The 24,954-nt window shown below is 46.4% G+C and overlaps 1 protein-coding gene across 1 annotated transcript; it reads right to left on the bottom strand.

The window, feature by feature from the left end:
- Positions 1–300: 300 nt before the first annotated feature.
- On the bottom strand, positions 301–21,214 carry FSIP2 (fibrous sheath interacting protein 2). Its single transcript, XM_054039758.1, has 3 exons — positions 19,040–21,214; positions 3,372–3,872; positions 301–345 (listed from the first exon to the last, which is right to left on the bottom strand). The coding sequence occupies exons 1-3, from the start codon at positions 21,212–21,214 to the stop codon at positions 301–303; spliced, it is 2,721 nt and encodes a 906-aa protein (XP_053895733.1).
- Between the last annotated feature and the right edge of the window lie 3,740 nt (positions 21,215–24,954).

Genomic DNA, 24,954 nt, shown 5'->3' with positions numbered 1-24,954 from the left:
ATGTGCAAATCTTGTTTTGATTGTTAGCTGCACGGGACCAGATGTGTCTCTACTTTGTACTCTGCCCAGTGCCAAGAGCCTTGTCAGTGCCTAACAAATAATCCTCCCAAGAACTTTACAGACTTTGTATCCAGTCGTGCCACCCTGACTTCCCTGTACAGGGCCACTGGGAGGCAACGTGGACGGGGGATCAGGGCTCTTGGGTTCTGTTCTCGGCTCTACCACTGACCTGCTGTGACCTTGAGCAAATGACTTTGTGCTACAGTTCTCCCCACAGGGAAATAGAGCTCACAGTGTTGCTTACCCGCCCGTGTTGAACACTTTCAGCTTGATGGTTGAAATGACCTACATGACACATAGGTATAGTTGAGTAGGATTTTCAAGGCATCCGTGTGATCTAGGAGCACATGTCCCATTAAAAGTCACCTGGACTTTGACTTAGGAGCTTTTCAATGGAACCTGTGTTCCTAAATCACTTAAACAAAAAGGAGTCTAGTGGCACCTTAAAGACTAACAGATTTATTTGGGCATAAGCTTTCGTGGGTAAAAACCTCACTTCTTCAGATGCAGAGAGTGAAAGTTACAGATGCAGGCATTATATACTGACACATGGAGAGCAGGGAGTTACTTCGCAAGTGGAGAACCAGTGTTGACAGGGCCAATTCAATCAGGGTGGATGTAGTCCACTCCCAATAATGGATGAGGAGGTGTCAATTCCAGCAGAGGAAAAGCTGCTTCTGTAATGCTGCGGGGGGGCGCTTCAAGGCGTGGGGCGGGGAGCTGCCGCAGGGCTTGGAGGGCGCAAGGTGGAAGTTTTTCCTAGGGCGCAAAACTTCCTTGAACCGGCCCTGGACTGAGCTCTGCCTGGTACCTCTGGAGACTCCTGCTGGTCATCTTTGGGATTAGCTCTGCAGGTTGATAGGCCCACTCCTGTTGGTGAGTCACCCACCCTCAATTCTGCTCCCAGTCCCACCTCACTCCAAGGATCACAGCATCCGCTTCATGAGGCAGCCCTCCGGCCATGTCACGATCTGGGTTCCCCACTTCCAGGGGCAAGTGCTATAGTCCAACTGTTCCACCACTTCCCCAGTGGGGACTGAAGCCAATTGTCTAGCCACTTCTCAGCAGCCCCAGTACCCTGTTTGCCCTTGCCCCAGACCCTCAGCCTGCAACTCCCAGCCACCAGCCAGAAGCTCTTCCCTAGCTCCCCTGGTCCCTGCTAGCAGCATTGCTTTGTCTGTGCTGGCTTCCCTCTATCTGCAAGGCAGCCAGTCCTCCTTCCTTGAACTCCAGGGAGTAACTGACACTGCTCTTTCTTGCAGCTCTTCTTAAATGGGTTTGCCTGGCCCGGAATGGTTGCTCCTCTCAGCCCCTCTCTAATTGGCTGCCTCTTGCACAGCCTCCCTAGGGCTCTATTAACCCCTTCGAGACCAATGTGGGGCCAATGCCCCATCACACCTGCACTCAAACACAGGCTGTCTCTTGTTTCCACCACAGAAGCAGTTACCTTAAAAGTTTGCTGTCCTTGTTTAGAGCAGACACATCTGTGCTCGAGGCTGAGCCAAGGACTCTCTGTTCCAAGTCAGGGAGGGGACCGTGAGTTAATATTGTGTCTTTCACACTCTGAAGAATAATTACAATTATTTCAGGCAACATTTCAGCTCCTTGGCTCACTCATCTTTGCCCTACTTCTATTCCTTGCCTCTCTTGGTCCCCTTTTGTTACATTCATGGTCACCTCACCTGAATGCTTCTGCCCCAGAGAGGAAACTCAAGGGTAATGAAGGAATCTCATTGTTGGGCAGGTACAAAAGCAGTGATGCATATATTTCTGTGACCTCAGTGGTATTCACAACACCTCTCCTCGTTAGTAGCATTTATACATTAGGGAGATTAATTTTTTTCACTGGCTATTCAGGTTAAAATAATATAACAACAAAGTAATATGGCAATGAGGGAGGTGGACACCTGTGGAGCTCTAATCCAGAGCTAGAAAATAACCTACATTAAAAATAAATTTAACCTAGAGGACTCATAATAAAGCGTGGCTCAGACAAAAGGTGGGAGACGCCATGCAGGATGAGAGGACAGGTAGGAGTCCAGATGAGCTAAACAAGCCCTTTATGTTTCCACTGTGTAGTAAGATGTACAGGGTGGCATCTACAAAAGTACTTAGGTGGCTAAACCCCAGACTTAAGTGCATTAATCTTGGGTTTAGGCACCTGAGTCCCAGTTTTGGCTCCTCACACAACTCCCACCAAACCCTGTAGCTGGCTTAACTCACTTGGTGCCTAAATGTTCAGGGTGAAAATTCCCTTTGAGCCAGTGTTTCTACCTCTGGGCATTCATGCTGCTGCTTCCCATAAGGGGTCCACATGCTTGTCTTGTGCCTAAGCCCAGGGGAAGACAAGCGTTGGGCTGACTACATCGCATGCGGGGCCCAGTCTGGTAGGTGTGCTCGGAGGCTGTCTCTTGGATCAGGGCCCGTTTGGATGCTGGTAGGAGATAGCACACACCTTATAGCCCGGTGATTAGAGCACTCACCTGGGATGTAGGAGAGTCGGGTTCACTTCCCTCTTCCAGAGGGGGAGAGAGGCTTTGATCAGGGATCCTGACAGGACAGTTCTCTGAGCTATGGCATATTCTGGGGGTGAGGGGCTCCTTCAGTAAATCCTCTTGAGGCTGTTCCATGGTGGCTAAATAATGAGCGCCATTGGAGCAAGGGTTGATTGGGGGAGTATTCTCCTGAGAGGTGGGAGGCCCCTGTTGAAATCTTATCTGCCTCGCTGGCAGAGAGAGGGAAGTTAGCCTGGGACTGCCACACCCCAAGTGCGTGCTCTAACCACTGGGCTAAAAGTTACAAGGTGGGCTCCATCTCCTCCTGGCTCCTGTGGAGTGTATTCTTAGGTGCCTATTTTCCCCCATTCAGAGTAGATGGAGCTTAGGTGCCTGACTCAACTTTGTGGATTGCACCTGTGATTTTTCTAGGCACCTAAAAGTCAGGCACCATGACACTCCGCATTGCACCGCCTAAGTCCCTTCCTGGATCTCACCCCCCTCTTCATATGTTCAGGTATATTTGCTGGTTGATATTGACTGAAAATTTAATTACAAAGGGACTCCTTTTTCTGATCGTTAAGGGGGATCTTAAATATGATATAGCTCTGATCTCTGCTCCACTCCCCTGTTAACTATCGACAGCCCTTTGTATGAACATTTCCAGTCTGCGAGGGTGAGCTGCTCGTCACATTATGGGGCAACAGTCCTGCGCTCAGTGATATCAGTGGGAGTTTTATCATTGACTTCTATAGGGGTAGGACTTGACCAAGTGTCATCAGGGGAACTAGTACAAGTTTCACATACTCCACTTACCTTGTATTGAGCCTCTTTCCCAGTTGATGGGGCGGCAATTAAATTATCCTGTGTACTAGCCGAAGGGAGAAGGCTCAGATTATTCTGGTCATCTTTTATTTCTCTGACGATATCTTCAATATCATCAGGAATCGAGTTTGACAAGGCTTGGCAACACTTGCTCAAAGACAGAAATTTCTTCTGGCTGCTAGTGCTTGGCCTGACTTCTGGCAATGAGGCTTCACTCTCATATCGCTGCTTCTCCAATGGACGAGCAGACGCCATGTCCTCTCTCCCTGCTGTGTCTGGGGGTGATTGGTTCTCAAAAATCAAAGAGGATTCTACTTTTAAAATTTGTTCAAAAGCTGCCTCTTCCTCCTCTTCTCGCTGCTTCACCTTTGCCTCAATATCATGGGTTACTAGTCGCATGATAAGATCCTGCTGGTTCTCTACATCTTTTAAAAGTTCCACTTTAGCTATGTCAGGTTTAAACATGTCCCAGAATGAATTTCTGCTGACAGGCTGAAATTGAAGAGAGAGCTTTTGAAGAGAGCTTAATTTCAGAGTCAGTTTTCTTATGATTTTTTTCTACTGTTCACTAGTTAGAGAGGAAATAAATGGAGGTGCTTTTAGACTTGCATTTGGATACATTTTTTTCACTTCAGTTGAGACCTCAGAAAAATCCTGATTTTTTCTATTAAAAATATTAGCTAAAAAAACCCCCATGGGAATATGAAAAATATTGTGATATAGCATGGCCAGAGGGCAGCAGGAGAGTGATAGATGGGAGATATGTAAGCCCCAGGATGATAGCCTTATTCCCTGTAGAGGGAAGAGAGGCTACTACAGATTAATTAGACCACCTGAAGCCAATTAAACCAATTAGAGCACCTGAAGCCAGTCACCTGATTAACCCCCCCCCCCCCCCGCTTCAATCAGACAGTTGGAGAAGTTGAAGCAGAGTGGTTTTAGTGTTTGAGCAGAGAGCAGTTTGGAGGGAAGCAGAGGAGAGTTTGGAAAAGTGCTGTGGTGGGCCAGAAGACCAAGATCCTAGGTAAAGGGAAGCCCAGCTTGTACAGAGCAGAGGGACTCCACAGGCACAAGGGGTTGAGAGAAACCTTGCCCAAGCAGAGAGAGGGCAGGAAATTATTTGGTACTGGGTCCAGTGGTCCCTCCCGCTAGGCTGGGGGAGGGGCCTTTAGTAGTGGGCAGGTGAGCCCGCCCGGTTCACCAATATGAGAGAGAGGGCAGGAAACCCCCAAGCTGAAGGGCCGGAGAGGGAAGTAGCTCAGGGGAAGGAATCGCTCGTTCAAGTGGTTTACTGCTATCCCTAGGGCCCCTGGGCTGGGACCCGGAGTAGAGGGTGGGCCCGGGTCCCTCCCTCTCTACTCCCCTTCTCTGGGATACTAGTGGGACAGTTAATACCCCAGATCAGGGATGAGAAATGGTGCCCTGAACACCCCCACAAGAAGAGAAAGTGCGGGACCCATCATAGTAGTTGTCATAACTATAAAGGGAAGGGTAACAGCCCTCCTGTGTACAATACTATAAAATCCCTCCTGGCCAGAGACTCCAAAATCCTTTTACCTGTAAAGAGTTAAGAAGCTCAGGTAACCTGGCGGACACCTGACCCAAAGGACCAATAAGGGGACATGATACTTTCAAATCTTGGGGGGAAGGCTTTTGTTTGTGTTCTTTGTTTGGGGTTGTTCGCTCTTGGGGACTAAGAGGGACCAGACATCAATCCAGGCTCTCCAAATCTTTCTGAACAAGTCTCTCATATTTCAGACTTGTAAGTAAACAGCCAGACAAGGCGTGTTAGTTTTTTATCTTTGTTTTCTCAACTTGTAAATGTACCTTTTACTAGGGTGTTTACCTCTGTTTGCTGTAACTTTGAACCTAAGGCTAGAGGGGGGTCCTCTGGGCTCTTTAAGTTTGATTACCCTGTAAAGTTATTTCCCATCCTAATTTTACAGAGATGATTTTTACCTTTTTCTTTAATTATAAGCCTTCTTTTTAAGAACCTGATTGATTTTTCCTTGTTTTTTAGACCCAAGGGGGTTGGATCTTGATCCACCAGGAGTTGGTGGGAGAAAGGAGGGGGGATGGTTAATTTATCTTGTTTTAAGATCCAAGGGGTTTGGATCTGTATTCACCAGGGAATTGGTGAAGAGTCTCTCAAGGCTACCCAGGGAAGGGAATTAGCACTTTGGGAGTGGTGGCAGCGGACCAGATCTAAGCTGGTAGTTAAGCTTAGAATTTTCATGTAGGCCCCCACCTTTGTACCCTAAAGTTCAGAGTGGGGAAGCAGCCTTGACAGTAGTGCTGGCAATTTGCCACAATATGTAAAAAATCAAATGTATGTGTCCTTGCTATTTTGGGTGCATTTGTCATGGACTTTAAGGCCAGAAGGGACCAGCATGATCATCTAGCCTGACCTCCTGCTCATCGCAGGCCACAAAACTTCACCCACCCACTCCTGAAATAGACCCCGAACTTCCGGCTGAGTTACTGAAGTTCTCAAATCATGGTTTAAAGACTTCAAGTAACAGGGAATCCATGATTTATAATAGTTTCAAGTGACCCGTGCTCTATGCTACAGATAAAGACAAAAAAACCCCACAGTCTCTACCAGTCTCTGCTGGAGGAAAATTCCTTCCCCAAATATGGCGATCAGTTAGACCAAGAGCATGTGGGCAAGACCCAGTAGGTAGGCACCTGGAAAGAATTCGCTCTAATAATTCAGAGCCCTCCCCATCTAGTGTCCCATCACCAGGCATTGGAGATATTTGCTGCTAGCAGTTGCAGATCGGCTACCTGCAGTCCCATCACACCATCCCCTCCATAAATGTATCAAGCTCAGTCTTGAAATTACTGATCTATTTAGGGCATGGCTACACTTGCAGATGTAGCACACTTTGAGTTAAACCAGCCTTCAGAGAGCGCAGTAGGGAAAGCGCTGCAGTCTGTCCACACTGACACTTGCAAGCGCACTGGTGTGGCCACATTTGCGGCATTTGCAGCGGCACTGGGAGCAGTGCATTATGGACAGCTATCCCAACTTCTTCCCATTCTGGCGCTGTGGCTTGTGGGAAGGGGTTGGGGGGGTGCAGGGCATTCTGGGTCCTGTCCCAACACCCCGTGTTGCATCGCTTCACATCCCAGCAATCCCTGTGCTTCCATCCACATTTGGCACAGTCTTTCAACGTTTTTTGTACTGTGCGCTCTGTCTTCCCTTTCGGTCTGCAGGAATGGAGCCCGAACTGCCGAGGAATATGCTGACGAGTCTCACCAGCATGTCACGTTTGGCAGTTGAGTTACTCCTTAAGATCCAAACTGACAGTGAGGACTCTGATGATGATATTGACTCGAGTAACCCATACGACACAAGATTGCTTGTGGCATTCATGGACATACTCACCACAATGGAATGCCGCTTTTGGGCTCAGGAAAGGAGCACTGAGTGGTGGGATCACATCGTCATGCAAGTCTGGGATGACAAGCAGTGGCTACAGAACTTTCGGATGAGAAAAGCCACTTTCATGGGACTGTGTGATGAGCTCACGCCCCACCCTGCGGTGCAAGGACACGAGATTGAGAGCTGCCCTGATGGTGGAGAAGCGGATGGCAATTGCAATCTGGAAGCTGGCAACTCCAGACAGCTACCAATCGGTCGCTAACCAGTTTGGAGTGGGAAAGTCGACCATTGTAATCGTGTTGATGCAAGTTTGCAGGGCCATTAATTGCATCCTGCTGAGAAGAACCGTGACTCTGGGTAATGTGTATGACATTCTGGCTGGCTTTGCACAAATGGGTTTCCCTAACTGCGGAGGGGCGATAGATGGGATGCATATTCCAATTCTGGCACCAGCCCACCTAGCCTCCAAGTACGTTAATTGGAAGAGCTATTTCTCTATGGTTCTCCAGGCGCTTGTGGATCTCCGTGGCCATTTCATTGACATTAACGCAGGCTGGCCTGGAAAGGTGCATGACGCATGCATCTTTTGGAACACTGGCCTGTTCAGGAAACTGCAAGCCGGGACTTTTTTCCCAGACCAGAAGATCACCATAGGGGAAGTCAAAATGGCCATTGTGATCCTTGGAGACCCTGCTTACCCTTTAATGCCGTGGCTCATGAAACCTTACACAGGGAGTCTTGACAGCAGCAAGGAGCGGTTCAACAACAAGCTGAACCGGTGCAGAATGACTGTGGCGTGTACTTTTGCCTGTTTAAAGGGCCGCTGGTGCTATCTGTATGGGAAGCTGGAGCTGGCCGATGACAGCATCCCCATGGTTATATCTGCGTGCTGTACCCTCCATAAAATTTGTGAAGGGAAGGGTGAAAGATTCATTCAGGCATGGAACTTGGAGGTTCAGCACGTGGAGACTGAATTTGAACAGTCAGACAGCAAGGTTATTAGAGGGGCCCAACACAGGGCTGCAAGGGTTAGGGAGCAATTTGAGGCTGGAAGCCACCAGTAATGTTTGGTATCCTGCACAGGAGTGAAGTGCGGTGGTTCCAATGCTAATAGGAATCTGTGTTTGCTACTCTGACTTGCAATGCCTGTTGCTTTCCTGGGCTAAGGTATCTTTATGCAATAATAAAGAATGTTTTCAAAGCCAAAAAATCCATTTATTGAAAAGAAACACAACTGTCTGGGAAACAGAAAGGGCAAGGTGGTGGGGTGGGGAATGGTACAATCACAGATTTGTGTATGTCCTGTTATCATACTCAGCCTTCCTGTCTGGAGTGCTGTGCAATGATTGCTGCACTTCAGGATGGCTATAATGCATGATGATGGGGGTTGAGTGCAATGGGTAAGGGTTGTAGTTTTCAGAGCTGGGTGGTGAAGCTACAGGTGTTGGAGGCAGCTGGTGGCGATAAGAACCCAGATGTTGGGGAAAGTGGGTTGGAGGTGACATGGGGACACAAGGGAAAGAGTTTTGGGACAAGGGCTGCAGGGGGGGAGAGGGTGCATGGCTACGAGCACCTGGATCGACTCCGCTTGGCGCTCCAGGATGCTTATCAGCTGATCCGTGCTTTGCTGCCGGAGCTCCGCGCTTTTGTGCTGGCGCTCCTCATTCTGCTGGCGGATCCTCCTTTCACCCTCCTTCCACTCCTGCGCTTTTAGATTCTCGTTAAGTGACTGCTGCATTACTTCATGCAACATGTCGTCTTTGCTTCTACGTGGCCTCTTCCTAATTCTTTGCAGTCTTTCGGCCGGTGATAACATGGACGGCTGAGATCTCAAGGTTGTATCTGTAAAAGCAAAATGCAACACTTAACAGAGGCAGCATTGTTCACACCAGACAGAGCAATGATTTCCCCCATACTTAAGGGCAAGCACAATCTACACAATAGCATAATTTGCTCATCCATAAGCAAGCGCATGTAACCCATGGGAGCCCCAAAATGGTGAAAAGAACAGGAGTACTTGTGGCACCTTAGAGACCAACAAATTTATTAGAGCATAAGCTTTCGTGGGCTATGGCCCACTTCTTTGGATGCATATAGAATGGAACATATATTGAGGATATATATATATATACGCACATACAGAGACCATGAACACGTGGGAGTTGTCTTACCAACTCTGAGAGGCCAATTAAGTAAGAGAAAAAAAACTTCTGAAGTGATAATCAAGATAGCCCAGTACAGACAGTTTGATAAGTGTGAGAATACTTACAAGGGGAGATAGATTCAATGTCTGTAATGGCTCAGCCATTCCCAGTCCTTATTCAATCCTAAGTTGATTGTATCTAGTTTGCATATCAATTCCAGATCAGCAGTCTCTCGTTGGAGTTTGTTTTTGAAGTTTTTCTGTTCTAAAATAGACACCCACAGGTCTGTCACTGAATGACCAGACAGGTTAAAGTGTTCTCCAACTGTTTTTTGAGAATTATGATTCCTGATGTCAGATTTGTGTCCATTAATTCTTTTGCGTAGAGACTGTCCGGTTTGGCCAATGTACATGGCAGAGGGGCATTGCCGGCACATGATGGCATATCACATTGGTAGATGTGCAGGTGAACGAGCCCCTGATGGTATGGTTGATGTGATTAGGTCCTATGATGATGTCACTTGAATAGATATGTGGACAGACTTGGCATCGGGCTTTGTTACAAGGATAGGTTCCTGGGTCAGTGTTTTTGTTCAGTGATGTGTGGTTGCTGGTGAGTATTTGGTTTAGGTTGGGGGGTTGTCTGTAAGCGAGGACAGGTCTGTCTCCCAAGATCTGTGAGAGTGAGGAATCATCTTTCAGGATAGGTTGTAGATCTTTGATGTGCTGGAGAGGTTTTAGTTGTGGGGCTGAAGGTGACAGCTACTGGTGTTCTGTTATTTTCTTTGTTGGGCCTGTCTTGTAGGAGGTGACTTCTGGGTACTCGTCTGGCTCAGTCAATCTGTTTTTTCACTTCAGCAGGTGGGTATTGTAGTTTTAAGAATGCTTGATAGAGATCTTGTAGGTGCTTGTCTCTGTCTGAGGGATTGGAGCAAATGCGGTTATATCTTAGAGCTTGGCTGTAGACAATGGATTGTCTGGTGTGTCCTGGATGGAAGCTGGAAGCATGTAGGTAAGTGTAGCGGTCAGTAGGTTTCCGGTATAGGGTGGTATTCATGTGACCTTCGCTTATTAGCACAGTAGTGTCCAGGAAATGGGCCGCTTGTGTGGATTGATCTAGACTGATGTTGATGGTGGGATGGAAATTATTGAAATCATGGTGGAATTCCTCAAGGGCTTCGTTTCCATAGGTCCAGATGATGTCATCAATGTAGCACAAGTAGAGTAGGGGCGTTAGGGGACGAGAGCTAAGGAAGCGTTGTTCTAAATCAGCCATAAAAATGTTGGCATACTGTGGGGCCATGCGGGTACCCATAGCAGTGCTGCTGACTTGAAGGTATATATTGTCCCCAAATGTGAAATAGTTGTGGGTGAGGACAAAGTCACAAAGTTCAGACACCAGGTTAGCTGTGACATTATCGGGGATACTGTTCCTGATAGCTTGTAGTCCATCTTTGTGTGGAATATAGGTGTAGAGGGCTTCTACGTCCATAGTGGCCAGGATGGTGTTTTCTGGAAGATCACCGATGGATTGTAGTTTCCTCAGGAAGTCAGTGGTGTCTCGAAGATAGCTGGGAGTGCTGGTAGCGTAGGGCCTGAGGAGAGAGTCCACATAACCGGACAAGCCTGATGTTAGGGTGCCAATGCCTGAGATGATGGGGCATCCAGGATTTCCAGGTTTATGGATCTTGGGTAGCAAATAGAATACCCTTAGTCGGGGTTCTAGGCATGTGTTTGTACAGATTTGTTCCTGTGCTTTGTCAAGGAGTTTTTTTAGCAGATGGTGTAGTTTCTTTAAGTAATCCTCAGTGAAATCAGAGGACAGTGGCCTGTAGAATGTGGTGTTAGAGATCTGTCTAGCAGCCTCTTGGTCATATTCCAATTTATTCATGATGACGACAGCACCTCCTTTGTCAGCCTTTTTGATTATGATGTCAGAGTTGTTTCTGAGGCTGTAGATGGCGTTGTGTTCAGCATGGCTGAGGTTATGGGTTATACCACCCTATACCAGAAACCTACTGACCGCTACACTTACCTACATGCAGATGTCTATTTTACAACAGAAAAACTTCAAAAACAGACTCCAACGGGAGACTGCTAAGCTGGAATTGTATCTAGTTTGCATATCAATCAATTTAGGATTGAATAAGGACTGGGAATGGCTGAGCCATTACAAACATTGAATCTATCTCCCCTTGTAAGTATTCTCACACTTCTTATCAAACTGTTTGTACTGGGCTATCTTGATTATCACTTAAAAAGTTTTTTTTCTCTTACTTAATTGGCCTCTCAGAGTTGGTAAGACAACTCCCACATGTTTATGGTCTCTGTATGTGTGTATATATATCTCCTCAATATATGTTCCATTCTATATGCATCCAAAGAAGTGGGCTGTAGCCCACAAAAGCTTATGCTCTAATAAATTTGTTAGTCTCTAAGGTGCCACAAGTACTCCTGTTCTTTTTGCGGATACAGACTAACACGGCTGCTATTCTGAAACCTGCCAAAATGGTGAGTAAGCACAGGGTCAAGGGCGAGTGATTGTTCAACGGCTGTACTGTCCTCTGGGTGTCTGTGCCTTGGGGAGAGCCAACAGCTACAGGGGGCCCCTATAGACTCATAGACTCATACCCTTTAAGGTCAGAAGGGACCATTATGATAATCTGGTCTGACCTCCCGCATGATGCAAGCCACAAAGCCGTCCCTACCCTTTCCCTTGACTCTGCTGTTGAAGTCCCCAAATCCTGTGGCTTAGAGACTTCAATTAGCAGGGAATCCTCCTGCCAGCAATCCCTGCCCCATGCTGCGGAGGAAGGTGAAAAACCTCCAGGGCTTCTGCCAATCTACCCTGGAGGAAAATTCCTTCCCGACACCAAATATGGCGATCAGTAAAACCCCGAGCACGTAGGCAAGATTCTCCAGCCTCACCCTCATTAGCCATTATACTATTTACCTGCCTTTGACTAAAATCACGTTATCCCCTTAAACCATTCCTTCCATAAACTTATCTAACTTAATCTTAAAACCAGACAGGTCCTTTGCCCCCACCGTTTCCCTCAGAAGGCTGTTCCAATATTTCACCCCTCTGACGGTCAGAAACCTTCGTCTAATTTCAAGCCTAAACTTCCCCACGGCCAGTTTATATCCATTCGTTCTCGTGTCCACATTAGTACTGAGCTGGAATAATTCCTCTCCCTCCCTGGTATTTATCCCTCTGATATATTTGAAGAGAGCAATCATATCCCCCCTCAGCCTTCGTTTGGTCAGACTAAACAACCCGAGCTCCTCAGTCTCCTTTCATACGACAGGTTTTCCATTCCTCTGATCATCCTAGTGGCCCTTCTCTGTACCCGTTCCAGTTTGAGTTCATCTTTTTTAAACATGGGAGACCAGAACTGCAGACAGTACTCCAAATGAGGTCTCACCAGCGCCTTGTACAACGGAAGCAGCACCTCCTTATCCCTACTAGATATACCTCGCCTAATGCATCCCAAGACCACATTGGCTTTTTTCACCGCCACGTCACATTGTCAACTCATAGTCATCCTGCGGTCTACAAGGACCCCGAGGTCTTTCTCCTCCTCCGTTACTTCTAACCGATGCGTCCCCAGCTTGTAACTAAAATTGTTGTTAGTCATCCCTAAATGCATCACCTTACACTTTTCACTATTAAATTTCATCCTATTTCTGATACTCCAATTCACAAGGTCATTCAAGTCTCCCTGCAGAATATCCCTATCCTCCTCCGAATTGGCAATACCTCCCAGCTTTGTGTCATCCGCAAACTTTATCAGCCCACTCCTACAATCGGTTCCGAGGTCAGTAATAAATAGATTAAATAAAATGGGTCCCAAAACCGAACCTTGAGGAACTCCACTGGTGACCTCCCTCCAAGCTGACATTTCACCCTTCAATACGACCCTCTGCAGTCTCCCCATTAACCAGTTCCTTATCCACCTCTGGATTTTCATATCGATCCCCATCTTTTCCAGTTTAACCAATAATTCCTCGTGCGGTACAGTATCAAATGCTTTACTGAAATCAAGGTATATTAGGTCCACCGCATTTCCCTTATCTAATAAGTCTGTTACTTTCTCGAAGAAGGAGATCAGATTGGTTTGGCACGATCTGCCTTTGGTAAAACCATGTTGTAATTTGTCGCAATTGCCATTGACCTCAAGGCCCTCAACTACTTTCTCCTTCAGAATTTTCTCCAGGACCTTGCACACTACAGATGTTAAACTAACAGGCCTGTAGTTACCTGGGTCACTTTTTTTCCCTCTCTTGAAAATAGGAACCACATTAGCTATTCTCCAGTCTAACGGAACAACCCCCGAGTTTACAGATTCATTAAAAATTATCACTAAGGGGCCTGCTATTTCTCGCGCCAATTCCTTAAATATTCTCGGATGAAGATCATCCGGTCCGCCCGACTTAGTCCCGCTAAGGTGTTCAAGTTTGGTTTCTACCTCTGATACAGTAATCCCCCCTCCTGTATCCCCCTCCGTCTCGCTGCTAATATTCCTAATCCCTTCATTGGCCTCATTGAACACCGATGCAAAATATTCGTTTAGATATTGTGCCATGCCTAGATTATCTTTAATCTCCTCTCCAGCTATAGTCTTTAGCGGTCCTACTTCTTCTTTCTTTGCTTTCTTCCTATTTATAGGGCTGTAAAACCTCTTACTATTGCTTTTAATTCCCCTCGCAAAGTCCAACTCTACACGGCTTTTGGCCTTTCTCACTCTATCCCTACATGCTCTGACCTCACTAAGGTAAGTTTCCTTACTGATCCCTCCCCTCTTCCACTCTTTGTACGCTTTCTGTTTTTTCCTAATCGCCCCTTTGAGATGGTCGCTCATCCAGCTCGGTCTAAATCTCTTGCTTACTAACCTTTTTCCCTTTTTTGGGATACAGGCCTCCGACAGCTCATGCAGCTTTAACTTAAAATAATCCCAGGCTTCTTCTGCCTTTAGATCCATTAATACGTTTGCTCAATCCACTTCCCTTACCAGTCCTCTTAATTTGTTAAAATTAGCCTTTTTAAAATTATAAACCCTAGTCTTTGACTTAATTCTGTTAATCCTTCTATATGCAACACTGTCCCCACATTTTCCACAGCAGTTCATCCTGGAAGATATCTCGCTGCTGAGGGTGACCTGGGAAGCAAGGGAGGGTCTCTTATTACAATGCAGCTTCCGCCCTGGCCCATATGCAGCTTGCCTCTGTGCAGCAATGGTCCTCCCGCCCCTCATGGTACAGTGTCACAGACATGTTACCCTGATTGGGACAAGGACCACAGTGGCTCTCCCAAGAAACCAGCGCAAACACATTGCCCAAGTTCTGGATGAGACCTTTGAAGAGCTCACTGAGGCCGATTACCGAGATGTGAGAGAGCACATCAACGCCCTATTCTGCATGTAGGTATGGATGCAGCCCTAACCCTCTTCGCCCCAAGAGCCCGCACTGAATAACTTCCTTCCCAAAATAAAAGCCGCTTACCAGGCACTTCCTCTGGTGTTTGGCCTTCCCAAAACACTGGTTGCCATAACTGGGTACCTTCCTCCTGGCTTGAAAACAGCTCCTGGCTGCATGCATCTAGGGATGCCGGAGTGTCTTCCTCCTCCTCAGCACCCTCGCTCCTGCTTTCCTCCTCCTCCTCCTGCCTTGTTGAACTGGGCTCTGAAGTGTCCATGGTGGTACTCGGAGTGGAGGTGGGGTTGCCCCCAAGTATTGCGTCCAGCTCTTTGTAGAAACGGCAGGTCATAGGGGCAACATCAGAGCGGTGGTTTGCCCCACAGGCTTTGTGGTAGACATTCTGCAGCTCTTTCACTTTAACCCTGCACTAAAGTGCATCCTGGTCATGGCCCCTTTCCATCATGTCCCTTGATATCTGCCCAAAGGTATCATAATTCCTACGGCTGGAGTGCAGCTGGGACTGGACAGCTTCCTCCCCCCCCCAAACACTGATGAGGTCCAGCACCTCACCCTTGCTCCATACTGGGGATCACCTGGCGCGTGGAGGCATGGTTACCTGGAAAGATTCACTGAGATCACTCCATGCCTGGCTGAGCAAACAGGAAGGGGATTTTCAAAATTCCCAGAGAATTTAAAGGGCAGGTCTGATTGTTGGTCACCTGAGGGTAGGGCAGTAGATTTCAAAGTGATGACCAGAGTGGCTAGAATAGGCATTGTGGGGGGACACTTCTGGAGACCAATCACAGCTCATTAACAGACCAGGGCATTGTGGAAGTAGAGAGAGAACTGACAGGTGCCGCAGTGCTCCAGCGGGGGTGCATCAAACCTTATTCCACTCGCCGAGGCGGATTACCAGGAGCGCTGTAACCGCGGAGTCCGGGAGCTCTATGTGCCTTGCCAGGGTGGAGTGCATGGGGCTGCTTTAATGCGCTCTAACTCGCAAGTGTAGCCATGCCCTTAGTCTTTGCTCCAGAACCAGTCAAGTGAAGGGACTGAAACAACGTCTCGATGTCAGGCAATGGGGGCACCATGGTAGGAGCAGGGGAGCTCAGATAGTATTGCTAATCTCTAACACTAGCTAGAGACCAACGGAATGCTAACGTGACCAACAATAGCAAAGTAGAAACACTGCAAAGGAGCAGCTGGTTGTGGAGCCAGTTGGCTCTGGCAGCAAGAAAGGAAATAAGGGCGACTGGGGCAATAGGTTCTTTTATAGCCTTCTGCCCCATGTCCGGGTGCCCAAGGTGGCTGGCCTGTAGCTCCAATGTGTATGACTTTCTCTGTGGTTCGGAGCTCACGGTGCCAAGGGTGCACATGTCTCAAGAGCGGGGATCTGGCCAGGGAGAGGGACGAATTCTCCTTTGGACGAGGGAGGACCAGGAGAGAAACTAAATGTTAAATTAACTGAATCATGGGAAACCCCAAGACAATCCAACGTGATGCTCTAGAATGGAAAACAGAGTCCCACTTTCTCTTCTGAAGAACCTACTCTGCTGGCCGAGGGGCTGCCACAGCAAAGGCTATGAGAAAGAGGAGAAAAGGAGACACTCATAGGATGAAATCTTGGTCTTGCTGAAGTCAATGAGAGGTTACGAGCCACTATCTCTCCTCCTGGAGAGGGAACCAAATCCAGGAAGTTTCAGCACTTCCAAAATGTGGGTGAAAATCAGTAAAAAAAACAAATAATGGCTTTTGTGAAACCCAGGATTTTTTCAATAAAAATCCATAAAAACTGGAAATAAAGGGCCTTACTGATGCAGCAAAGCTCTTAGTCCCATTGACTTCAGTGGGATTCACATGCTTAAAGTTAAGTGTGTGTGTAAATGCTTTTGAGATCATGGCCCTGGGGAGGTTAGGATGAACAATTTTTTAATCAATCTGAATATGAAAATTCCTATGTCACAACCTGCTCCAGTCCTCCTCTCTGGACAGATCCTAGTCAGTTGGGACAGGATCCCACTGCCGAATCCCATGTGCTGCTGAGCCCCCTGGGTCTGGCAGGTGATTGGTCATGATTCTTAGCTCTGGGTCTCTCAGGTGCATTCCCAGGTGCAGACCCTGGGTCTGACACTCTTCTTGGGAATGAGACCCTGCAGTCTGACCACCCAGGCTCCCTCCTTCCTCCACTCTCTCCAGCTGGGTCTTCTGTTTCTGGTGATGGAAAAAGCCCTTTGGCTTAGAGAGCACCAGTCTCTGACATGCTTGGGCAGGTGGTCAAGTGGAGAAACTGAAGTTCTCCCAGCTGTGTGCTGAGCAGGGGCGATTCCAGCTGCCCCTTCTCCCCAGACAGATTTCCATGAAAAGAATCCATTCAAATTCAGTGGCCCTATTTGCAGCTAGCCCCGTGTCCCAGCAGGGGACAGGCATCATGGCTGAGGGCTCATTGTTAACTTTCTAGGACATGTTCCCACTGTGACATTCTGTACCTCGGGGGGACACCCAGCACCCCCGTGTTCATCCTTATAATATAATTGTGTGGTATCTAATGCAAAGTTTGTCATGTCGGGTGTCTTCAGAAGGCTCATGATGTACCGAGCATTGTTATAGTAATGTTATAGTAATCGTTGTTATAATAATGTTATAGGTTGTAATTTCATGTATATAGTTATGAGGCTGAGAATGTGTCCTCATGGCTTAAAGCAAGCCCAGGCAAAAATTCTCCAAGAGCAGAGGGCCAGTTCACACCTCATCAGGGCATATATGGGACAAACCCAGCCCAGCCTCACAGGAACAAAAGACACTGACCTAGGCAACAACAAAGGATCTGTTGGACTCTCCAGTGAGTTATTCCCCTTCTGTTGGTCAGTTTGGGACTGCGATGAGGTAATGTTCACCTGACTCTGAAGGGGGGAGGGGCAAAGCCAAGAGGGAAGAAAAACATGATAAAAGGGAGAGATTTGCCATGCTCTTCCTCTCTCTTCCACCTCCATCTACAGACATCACCACTAAGTGACTGAAGCACTGATCAAAGGAGAGATCCTGGCTGAAGGGCAACCAGCCAGCCTGTGGTGAGAAGCATCTAAGTTTGTAAGGGCATTGAAAGTGTTAAGATCAGTTTAGAATGTGTTTTGCTTTTATTTCATTTGACCAAATCTGACTTGTTATGCTTTGACTTATAATCCCTTAAAATCTATCTTTCATAGTTAATAAATTTGTTGGTTAATCTACCTGAAGCAGTGCGTTTGGTTTGAAGCGTGTCGGAGACTCCCCTTGGGATAACAAGCCTGGTACATATAAATTTCTTTGTTAAATTGACGAAGTCATGTAAGCTTGCAGTGTCCAGCGGGCATAACTGGACACTGCAAGACAGAGGTTCCTAGGGTTGTGTCTGGGACCGGAGATGTTGGCTAGTGTCATTTGGTTGCACAATCCAAGGAACAGCTTACATGCCAGAGGCTTTGCGTGAACAGCTCAGGAGTGGGGTTTCTCACAGCAGAGCAGGGTAAGGCTGACTCCCAGGGTCAAGGATCTGAGTGACCTAGCAGATCACTGGTCCAGATAAAAACAGAGGGGAACGCCACACCCAACCCTTTTGCATGAGCCTCCACTACCCAGAATAGACCGGTTGTTAACATCCCAGGATGCCTTAACCCAAGATGGAAGTTACAATGCAAAGGGACAGTTACAGAGAAGGTTACTATCATGGCATTCACCAGTGGTGAGCTGGAGCCGTTTCGCACTCTCTATCCCCTGACTGCCCCTGGAACCCCTGCCCCTGACTGCCCCCCACCATGTTGTTAAATTTAGAAGCCCTTTTAGAACCGGTTGTCCCACGCGGGACAACTGGTTCTAAAAGGGCTTTTAAATTTAACAACCGGTAAAGCTCCGGCAGCTCTCCACCCCGCCCCTAGCCCCAGCTCACCTCTGCCTCCTCCCCTGAATGCTCCACCCCTCTTGTCCTCCCCCTCCCCTGCTTCCCGCGAATCAGCTGTTCATGCGGAAAGCCTGGGAGGGGTGAGAAGCAAGCAGCGGCTTCGCACAGGTGAGCTGGGGCGGGGGGCGCGAGGAGCGTTCCAGGGAGGCATGGCATGGCCCCGGCCGACCTGCTTGGCCCCAGCCAAGCAGCTCCGGCCCTGGCCCCAGCTAAGCGGCGCGGCTGTAGCGCTGCCAGCCACCTCCAGGCAGCATGGTAAGGGGGTAGAGAGCAGGGAGGGGGTGTTGAATAGAGGCCAGGGGAGTTCGGGGTGGTGGTGGGTGGATAGGGGTCGGGGCGGTCAGAGGGGAGGGAACAGGGGGATTGAATGGGGGCAAGGGTCCCGGGGGCAGTCAGGAAGGAGGAGGGGTTGGATGGGGCGGTGGGGGGTAGTCAGGGGCAGGGATTCCAGGGGACAGAGAGAAGGGGTGGTTGGATGGGGCAGGGGTCCCGGGGGGGCATCAGGATTGATAGGAAGGGTTGGATGGGGCGGCAGGGGGCAGTCAGTGGACAGGGAAGGGAGGTGGATGGGGCAGGAATCCAGGGGGGAGGGCGTCAAGGAATGTGGGGAGTTGGATGGGGCAGGACCCCCGGGGGGGCGGACCACGGGGTGAGGAGGAGGGAACCGGTTGTTAAGATTTTGGCAGCTCATCACTGGGCATTCACAAAACAAAATGGAGTTTACAAGTTGACACAGACATATCCCCCAGACTGCCAATCTCACTCTGTTTACTTACCTCCTTTGGTTTTACATCCAGCCGTCCTGACACATCCAGAGAGGGACGTCTTTCTCTTTTTCTCTTTTCTTCAGCTCCACTAGTTTCAGCTGCAGGACTCTTCCCAGCCACTGATGCTCTTCTCAGGTCTGCTATACTCAGTCCAGTGTAAGCGAAGCATGCTTTTTTCAGCTCCTCAAGAGGCTCTGTTTTTATGGAAATAACTGCTAAATGTTCTGACACAATGTCCGGATCTATTTGTAATGCTTTATTTCCAATATAAGGGATTATTTTAATGGGTAGCCTGGTTTCTGTTGGTCGCTCATTTGCATTTTCATCTCTGATTGAACATTCTGGTGCAGGCACTGTATGAAGGGAAATTTGTGCATGGACTCTGTCAACAATTCTGTCAAGTGCTATAGCGCTCTGGCTGACCATCGGTGGATTGTCTTTAAAAGCAAGTGCTAGATGGCAATTAGAGATTTCGTTAATTATTATACTAGCTACTTGTTGAGGAAAATTTGTTCTGGAACTTGTTACATTATCATAAAAGTCTTGCTGAGATCCAGATTTTTGCAGGACATTATTGTAAATAGCATGAGCCACTTGATTAAGAGTCTCGTTGTGTTCTGGATTTGCCATATCACCTGCTGCTTCTACAAGACTGATTTTATTTTTGGACATTAGTTTTTCCATGGACTGTTTCAGCTTCCCAGCAACTTCATTCACTTCAGTCTTTGATAAACTTCTTTTTTCTGGGCTTCTGCTGTGAGTTGACTTTAAGATTTTAGACAAGAATCTACTTAATATTTCTTCCACAAACATTACTGGTAACACAGGGATATGTGATGCCAAGGGATGTTTCGGCATCTCTATATTGGTAAGAATCTTTTTAATAATATTGACAGCCTCCAGCATTAAAGGTGAACTGGGTGGTGGCTCTTCCTCCGAAATGGGTTGAAATTCATGTTTAGAAGTATCACTTACCATTAAAGAAGCTATTCTATTAGCTAAAACATCATTCTTGTTTGTTAGATCTTTGTGAATAGAAACATCAGAGTCAGATTGTTTCAAAATGCGCATATAAACAGAATTGACAACATCTCCAGTAGCTTTGCTGTCTTCTTCTTGTAAAGAGTCTGGTTCATTGATATTTTCACTAATCTTTATCTGATTTTTTGAAAGGAGCACTTGCAGTGAATTCATTATTTTGGAAGTTACATCCTTCACTGAAGAAATATTTTGTGCATCTAAGTCCAAAATGGGAAATATGGACAAGAGTTTATGTAAAAGTTTAGCTGACAGTTCTTCTATGATGAGAGAAGATAATTCACTAATATCTGATGTTATGGGGTTTGTGTGATCCAAGGGTTCGGTGAGATCTCTAAGCATATCTTCAACAACATTGTCCGCTTCAGCACATTGGTGAGGTGTTAATTCTCCAGAAAAAAAGTTCTGCAATTGATTCCTTGAGATCTCTCTTAATACCAAGCCAGCTATTGCTTCAGAAAGAATTGTGCACCCACTTTTTAAACACTTCTGTATTGTTAATTGGGATCCAAACTGTGGCAAAAGCTTATTGTACACGGATTCTACGACTGTTTGAATAATGGCATCGCCATCTCGATGCAAACATTTAACATACTGAATAATCAAATTCTGATCTTTAGAGATTTCTGTCATAACCTTACTTACTAGCTTCATGTGATTAAAGTCAAATTCTGCAATCTGATTTTCCTTTTCTGCAGAGGAAGACATGTTGGAGTGTTCAGGGAGAATTTTAGATAACAGTTTGGTAATTATATCTTCTAAAAATCCACGTGGTACCCTAATAGTATGTGTGGTGGAAGTCTGGCATTGTGTGCTGAGTTTGTTGGCCTTCTGTAAAACCTCTTCAGAAATTAACCCAGATTCTAGAGGCTTAAATATAGTAGAAGATGATGCTTTTGCCAATGGTCCCTGAAATTGGTAATCAATAACTTCTCTCCTTATTGAAGTAGCTAATGTTTCTACTGAAGCACTGTGGTCACTTTTAATGTCTGTATAATCTGAGGCTTCAGAATCACATTCTTTCAAAATGTCACATAAACTGGAGTGAATAATTTTAGTAGCCAATGTGCTAACCTGTGGTGGGGGGCCCGGACTTTCCAACAGTGGCAGCTCCTTGACTTGAGACTTTGAACACTCATTTAACATTGAATCAATTAAATTTGTCATCACATTAGAAGGATCAGTGTCAGCTGTCTTTCTGTCCTGGGTGTCTATGTTTTGAGAAGAAGTGATTAATTTGCTTATTAGTTCACTACACATTTCTTTCAAAAAAACAGCAGAATTAATACCATCCTGTGACTGTATTGCCTGATTCTCAGTTTCACATGATGGCAGAAACTCACCATGTTCTTCATGCATTGACCTATGCATTGCTTCCCCTTTGGGAGATTTCTTTATGCCTATTTTACAGAATGACTTTCTTGCAAATTGTCTTCCAATCGGGGGGAGAGTTATCCTGGAGCTAAGTGTTCTTATTGTTTCCAGTGCTGGTCTAGAAGATCTTGGTTTGGGAGCTGTGGTGTAGAAAATAGACTTTCTGGTTCTCTCTGATGTAGTGGGAGCATCCCGTGCAGAGAACTGGTTACACTGGATAGTTGGAAGATTACGTGGAATTTCCTTTTCCATTTCTGTTTTTTCATCTGAATTAATCACCATGCCAGGAACACTGATAGGTGGAAAGGTTTCTCTTAAGTCAACTTCTAATTTTTTAGCAGACATTTTCATTCCTTCTGACATTGTAACACCCTGACCAGGAATTTTATTATTTCCAAATGCTCGTCCAGGTTTTTCCATATGAAGATTTCCAAACTTCGATTCTGAAGTAATTTTCATCTGACTTTGACTGCATTGCTCTAATATGGCACCAGTTATCTCACTTGCCATGATGTTTTCTTCAGAGATGTCACTAAATGGAGATATTTCTCTTTGGCTAATTTCTTTTTCAGGTTTCCACTTGATGATTTCCAGAATTTTGGTAACAGCAATTTTAGCATAAATGCTCAGTTCTGAATGGAGTCTTTGGACTTGGCAAATCGCATTCTGTATGCTTTCTCTGGTAATCACACTGCTAATCCTTGATACTTCGGAAAAACTATGAAAGGGTTCTAATGTGGGCAGAATTCTTTTATTTGTAGTTCCTGGCACTTTATGTTCAAATGATAATTCTATTTCATTTGCTACTTGAGTTGAGAGAGGCCTTAGGAATGGTTTCTGTTGTGCACCAGACCTATTTTCAACAGGGAGTCTCATTATTTCAGAAAATTTACATTTAAAGTCATGTTTAAATTGAAAGGCTACAAATGACTCCAGTGTGAATATAACACTTTCAACCGTCTCTTTGGCTATTTTATCGATAGAAGCCAAAGAAAAGTGTGGGTCATAAACAGGTAATTCAGATTGCGTGACTCTATTTTTTTCTGATTTGGAAACTCCGCTAGTTGAAACTGATGCAGTGGATATGCAGGACACCAAACACCTGTGGAAGTTATCAAACACAGTTGCTACAATCTCTCTAGCAACTAATCCAATTTCTTTCTGGAAATCTTTATGAAAAGTCCCTGGAGATTCGGGTCTTTTAAATTTACTACAGAACAATCTTTCACTAAGCTCAATTGGAGCCTTTTTTAAAATGCAAACAGAACGATCCAGATCTTTTACCCTTATAAAAACGTCCTTGACAACATTCTCAGCCACCTGCAGCATCTTCAAGTTGTCAATGCCATTTGCTTCTGTTCCTCTTTCCTGCTCAAATAATTTTTTGAAAATCCCTTCTGTAGGAAGACTTTGGTTTAAGGCTGAAGAAATATCCCCACCAATCAGACTTTTTTTGGGGTTGGCATCTTTTATTGTCGATTCAAGTTTAAAATAAGTTTGGCTAAACGGAAACTTCTCTGTTTTGAAGTTCTTTCTGGGAAACTCAGCTATAGCTCCCATGCTCATGACCTTCCTGTGCAAACTAGAAATATTTTCAGTCTGAGACTGAGGTGTTATTGCTGGTTTTCCCTTGTGAATATTTTCTTTGTGGAACTCACTTTCTAGAGACACCTGTGTGCTCCTTGTCAGAGGTGTGAAAGGTGATTTTTGAGCCAGTAGTGGAGTTGGTTTCCCTCCTGTCACAGTCTTGTGATCAGTTGGTGAGCTGGTGGGTTTTATGCCTGTGTCTGTAAAGATGACCCTTCTGGTCTTGGAGGATGGAAGACTTCCAAATACATCAATGAGCTCTTCATTGCAGCTACTAGAGTTCTCATAAGAGAGTACTGACCCTACAGCTGTCGTATGTGTTTTAGCTCTGATTCGCTCTTCGTACTTTGTTACAGCGGGGTATAAGGTACTTGTTACTTCAGCCAGGAACCATGTCATTATATTCTGAATTTTACTGTTCAGGTCTTCAGTTCTGTTCTTCTGCAACACAAGCAAATGTGAAAGGACACTTTAATGTGTTCATTTACTCCAGTTTTACCTTCTTCACGTAGTATAAACTACTTACTGTATCTAATTAAAACATTTAGGATGGACAGTAACAGCTGTGACATCTATAAACGGCTAGTTTAGAAAGGGGCTCACCAGTGAAAGACTAATTAGGGCCACATTGCTTCCTCTGGAGCTCTGAAGTTATGGCAGCCTCTATCTTCCAAAGACCCTGCGGAAAATCCTACCCACACTGGAGTCCATGGAACTTGTGCCGTTAACTTCAACAGAGCCAGGATCTAACCCCATGAGCCCAAGGTGACTGAAGTTTGCCTGTTTGTCCCTACCACAGGTGTCAGGGAGGGCTAGGAGTATGACACACCTCTGAGCACATTCTGTGGGGTGAAGTCAGAGACTCCATCCCGTGCTGTGTGGGAGAGTGCAGCAAAGTGCAGCTGTTAACTCCTGGACAGTCCTGAGCATTCATACAGTCTGATGGAGTCTCATTCTTAGCCAAGGGCCATCACAACTTGCACTGATCAGCCTTGATGCCCAAGCTTTGGTCCTAGACTCTTGCTGTCTTGAGGGTGAAACCTCTGAGACATTCTGGCCAGTTCATGCTGGAGCTCCTGGGAGTTTCAGAGGAGGCTTTTACAGCCCTGCTGGGCCTCGGTAATCCCAGTACATCACACAGCTAGGCCAGCTGTGGCCCTCTCTCGGGAACAGCACACCACAGTCATATTTGCCTAGTGGCTAAGCATGTCTATGGGCACCTGACTGGGAGGCAGCTGTTCTCCCTGCACAGCACATGCGTGACAGGGGCCTGTGCCTGGTGCTGGACTGTCTCTATGTCCCACAGAAGTCACTTGTCAATCAGCATATTTCTCTTTGGGGTAGAGAATCAACTAATCTGCAGGCTGTTTTCTGTGTGTCAATAGTGACCATGGAAGGGTCTGTGTTTTCTCTGTACATGCTACTCTCCGGTCTGCCGAGCTGCAGGAAGAGGCATCCAGCAACACCAATAATACTGCCATACTGCCTACTTTTATATACTCAAAGGGCTGTTTAGCCAACTTTGGCTAAATGTCCCTCCAGCCCCCATTCCTCCTCCTGGAGGTAGGTGAAGTAATTATCCCCATTTTACCGATGGCAGAATAGAGAGGTAAGTGACTTGCCCAAAGCTCCTATCTAGTAGCCATGGCCCCTGGACCATGGTGCCCTCCAGGTAAATCACTCAGCGACTCTCTTACTTTTCCCAGTGGGGATGATGATGTCATTTCACATTTACATAGCATATGTTTCTCTGTAGATCTCCAAATGCTTTACAAATCTGGGTATGCCTTGATAGATTGGCTGACTCACAGAGAGATTAAGGCAGTGTTTACACTAAATTCCCTTCATTGCTACCACAGGGACAGCTGCTTCAGGGACAGTGCAACAAAAACATAGCTTGATACCTTGTTTCTGTCAAGATGCCT

Source organism: Malaclemys terrapin, chromosome 9, assembly GCF_027887155.1.
Source record: "Malaclemys terrapin pileata isolate rMalTer1 chromosome 9, rMalTer1.hap1, whole genome shotgun sequence".
NCBI classification, from domain to species: Eukaryota; Metazoa; Chordata; order Testudines; family Emydidae; genus Malaclemys; species Malaclemys terrapin.
The sequence above is the reverse complement of the archived record's forward strand: the minus strand, read 5'-3'. Positions and strand labels throughout refer to the sequence as shown.

Bases quoted from the DNA above. Each gene is read 5' to 3' on its own strand.
- FSIP2 (XM_054039758.1), bottom strand. From the start codon at position 21,214: ATGTTAAATGAGTGTTCAAAGTCTCAAGTCAAGGAGCTGCCACTGTTG. The intron at 3,873-19,039 runs GTAAGTAAACAG...CTTCAATTTCAG, and splicing joins TGGATGTAAAACCAAAGGAG to CCTGTCAGCAGAAATTCATT. The intron at 346-3,371 runs GTAAGTGGAGTA...TGTGTCATGTAG, and splicing joins GGAAAGAGGCTCAATACAAG to GTCATTTCAACCATCAAGCT.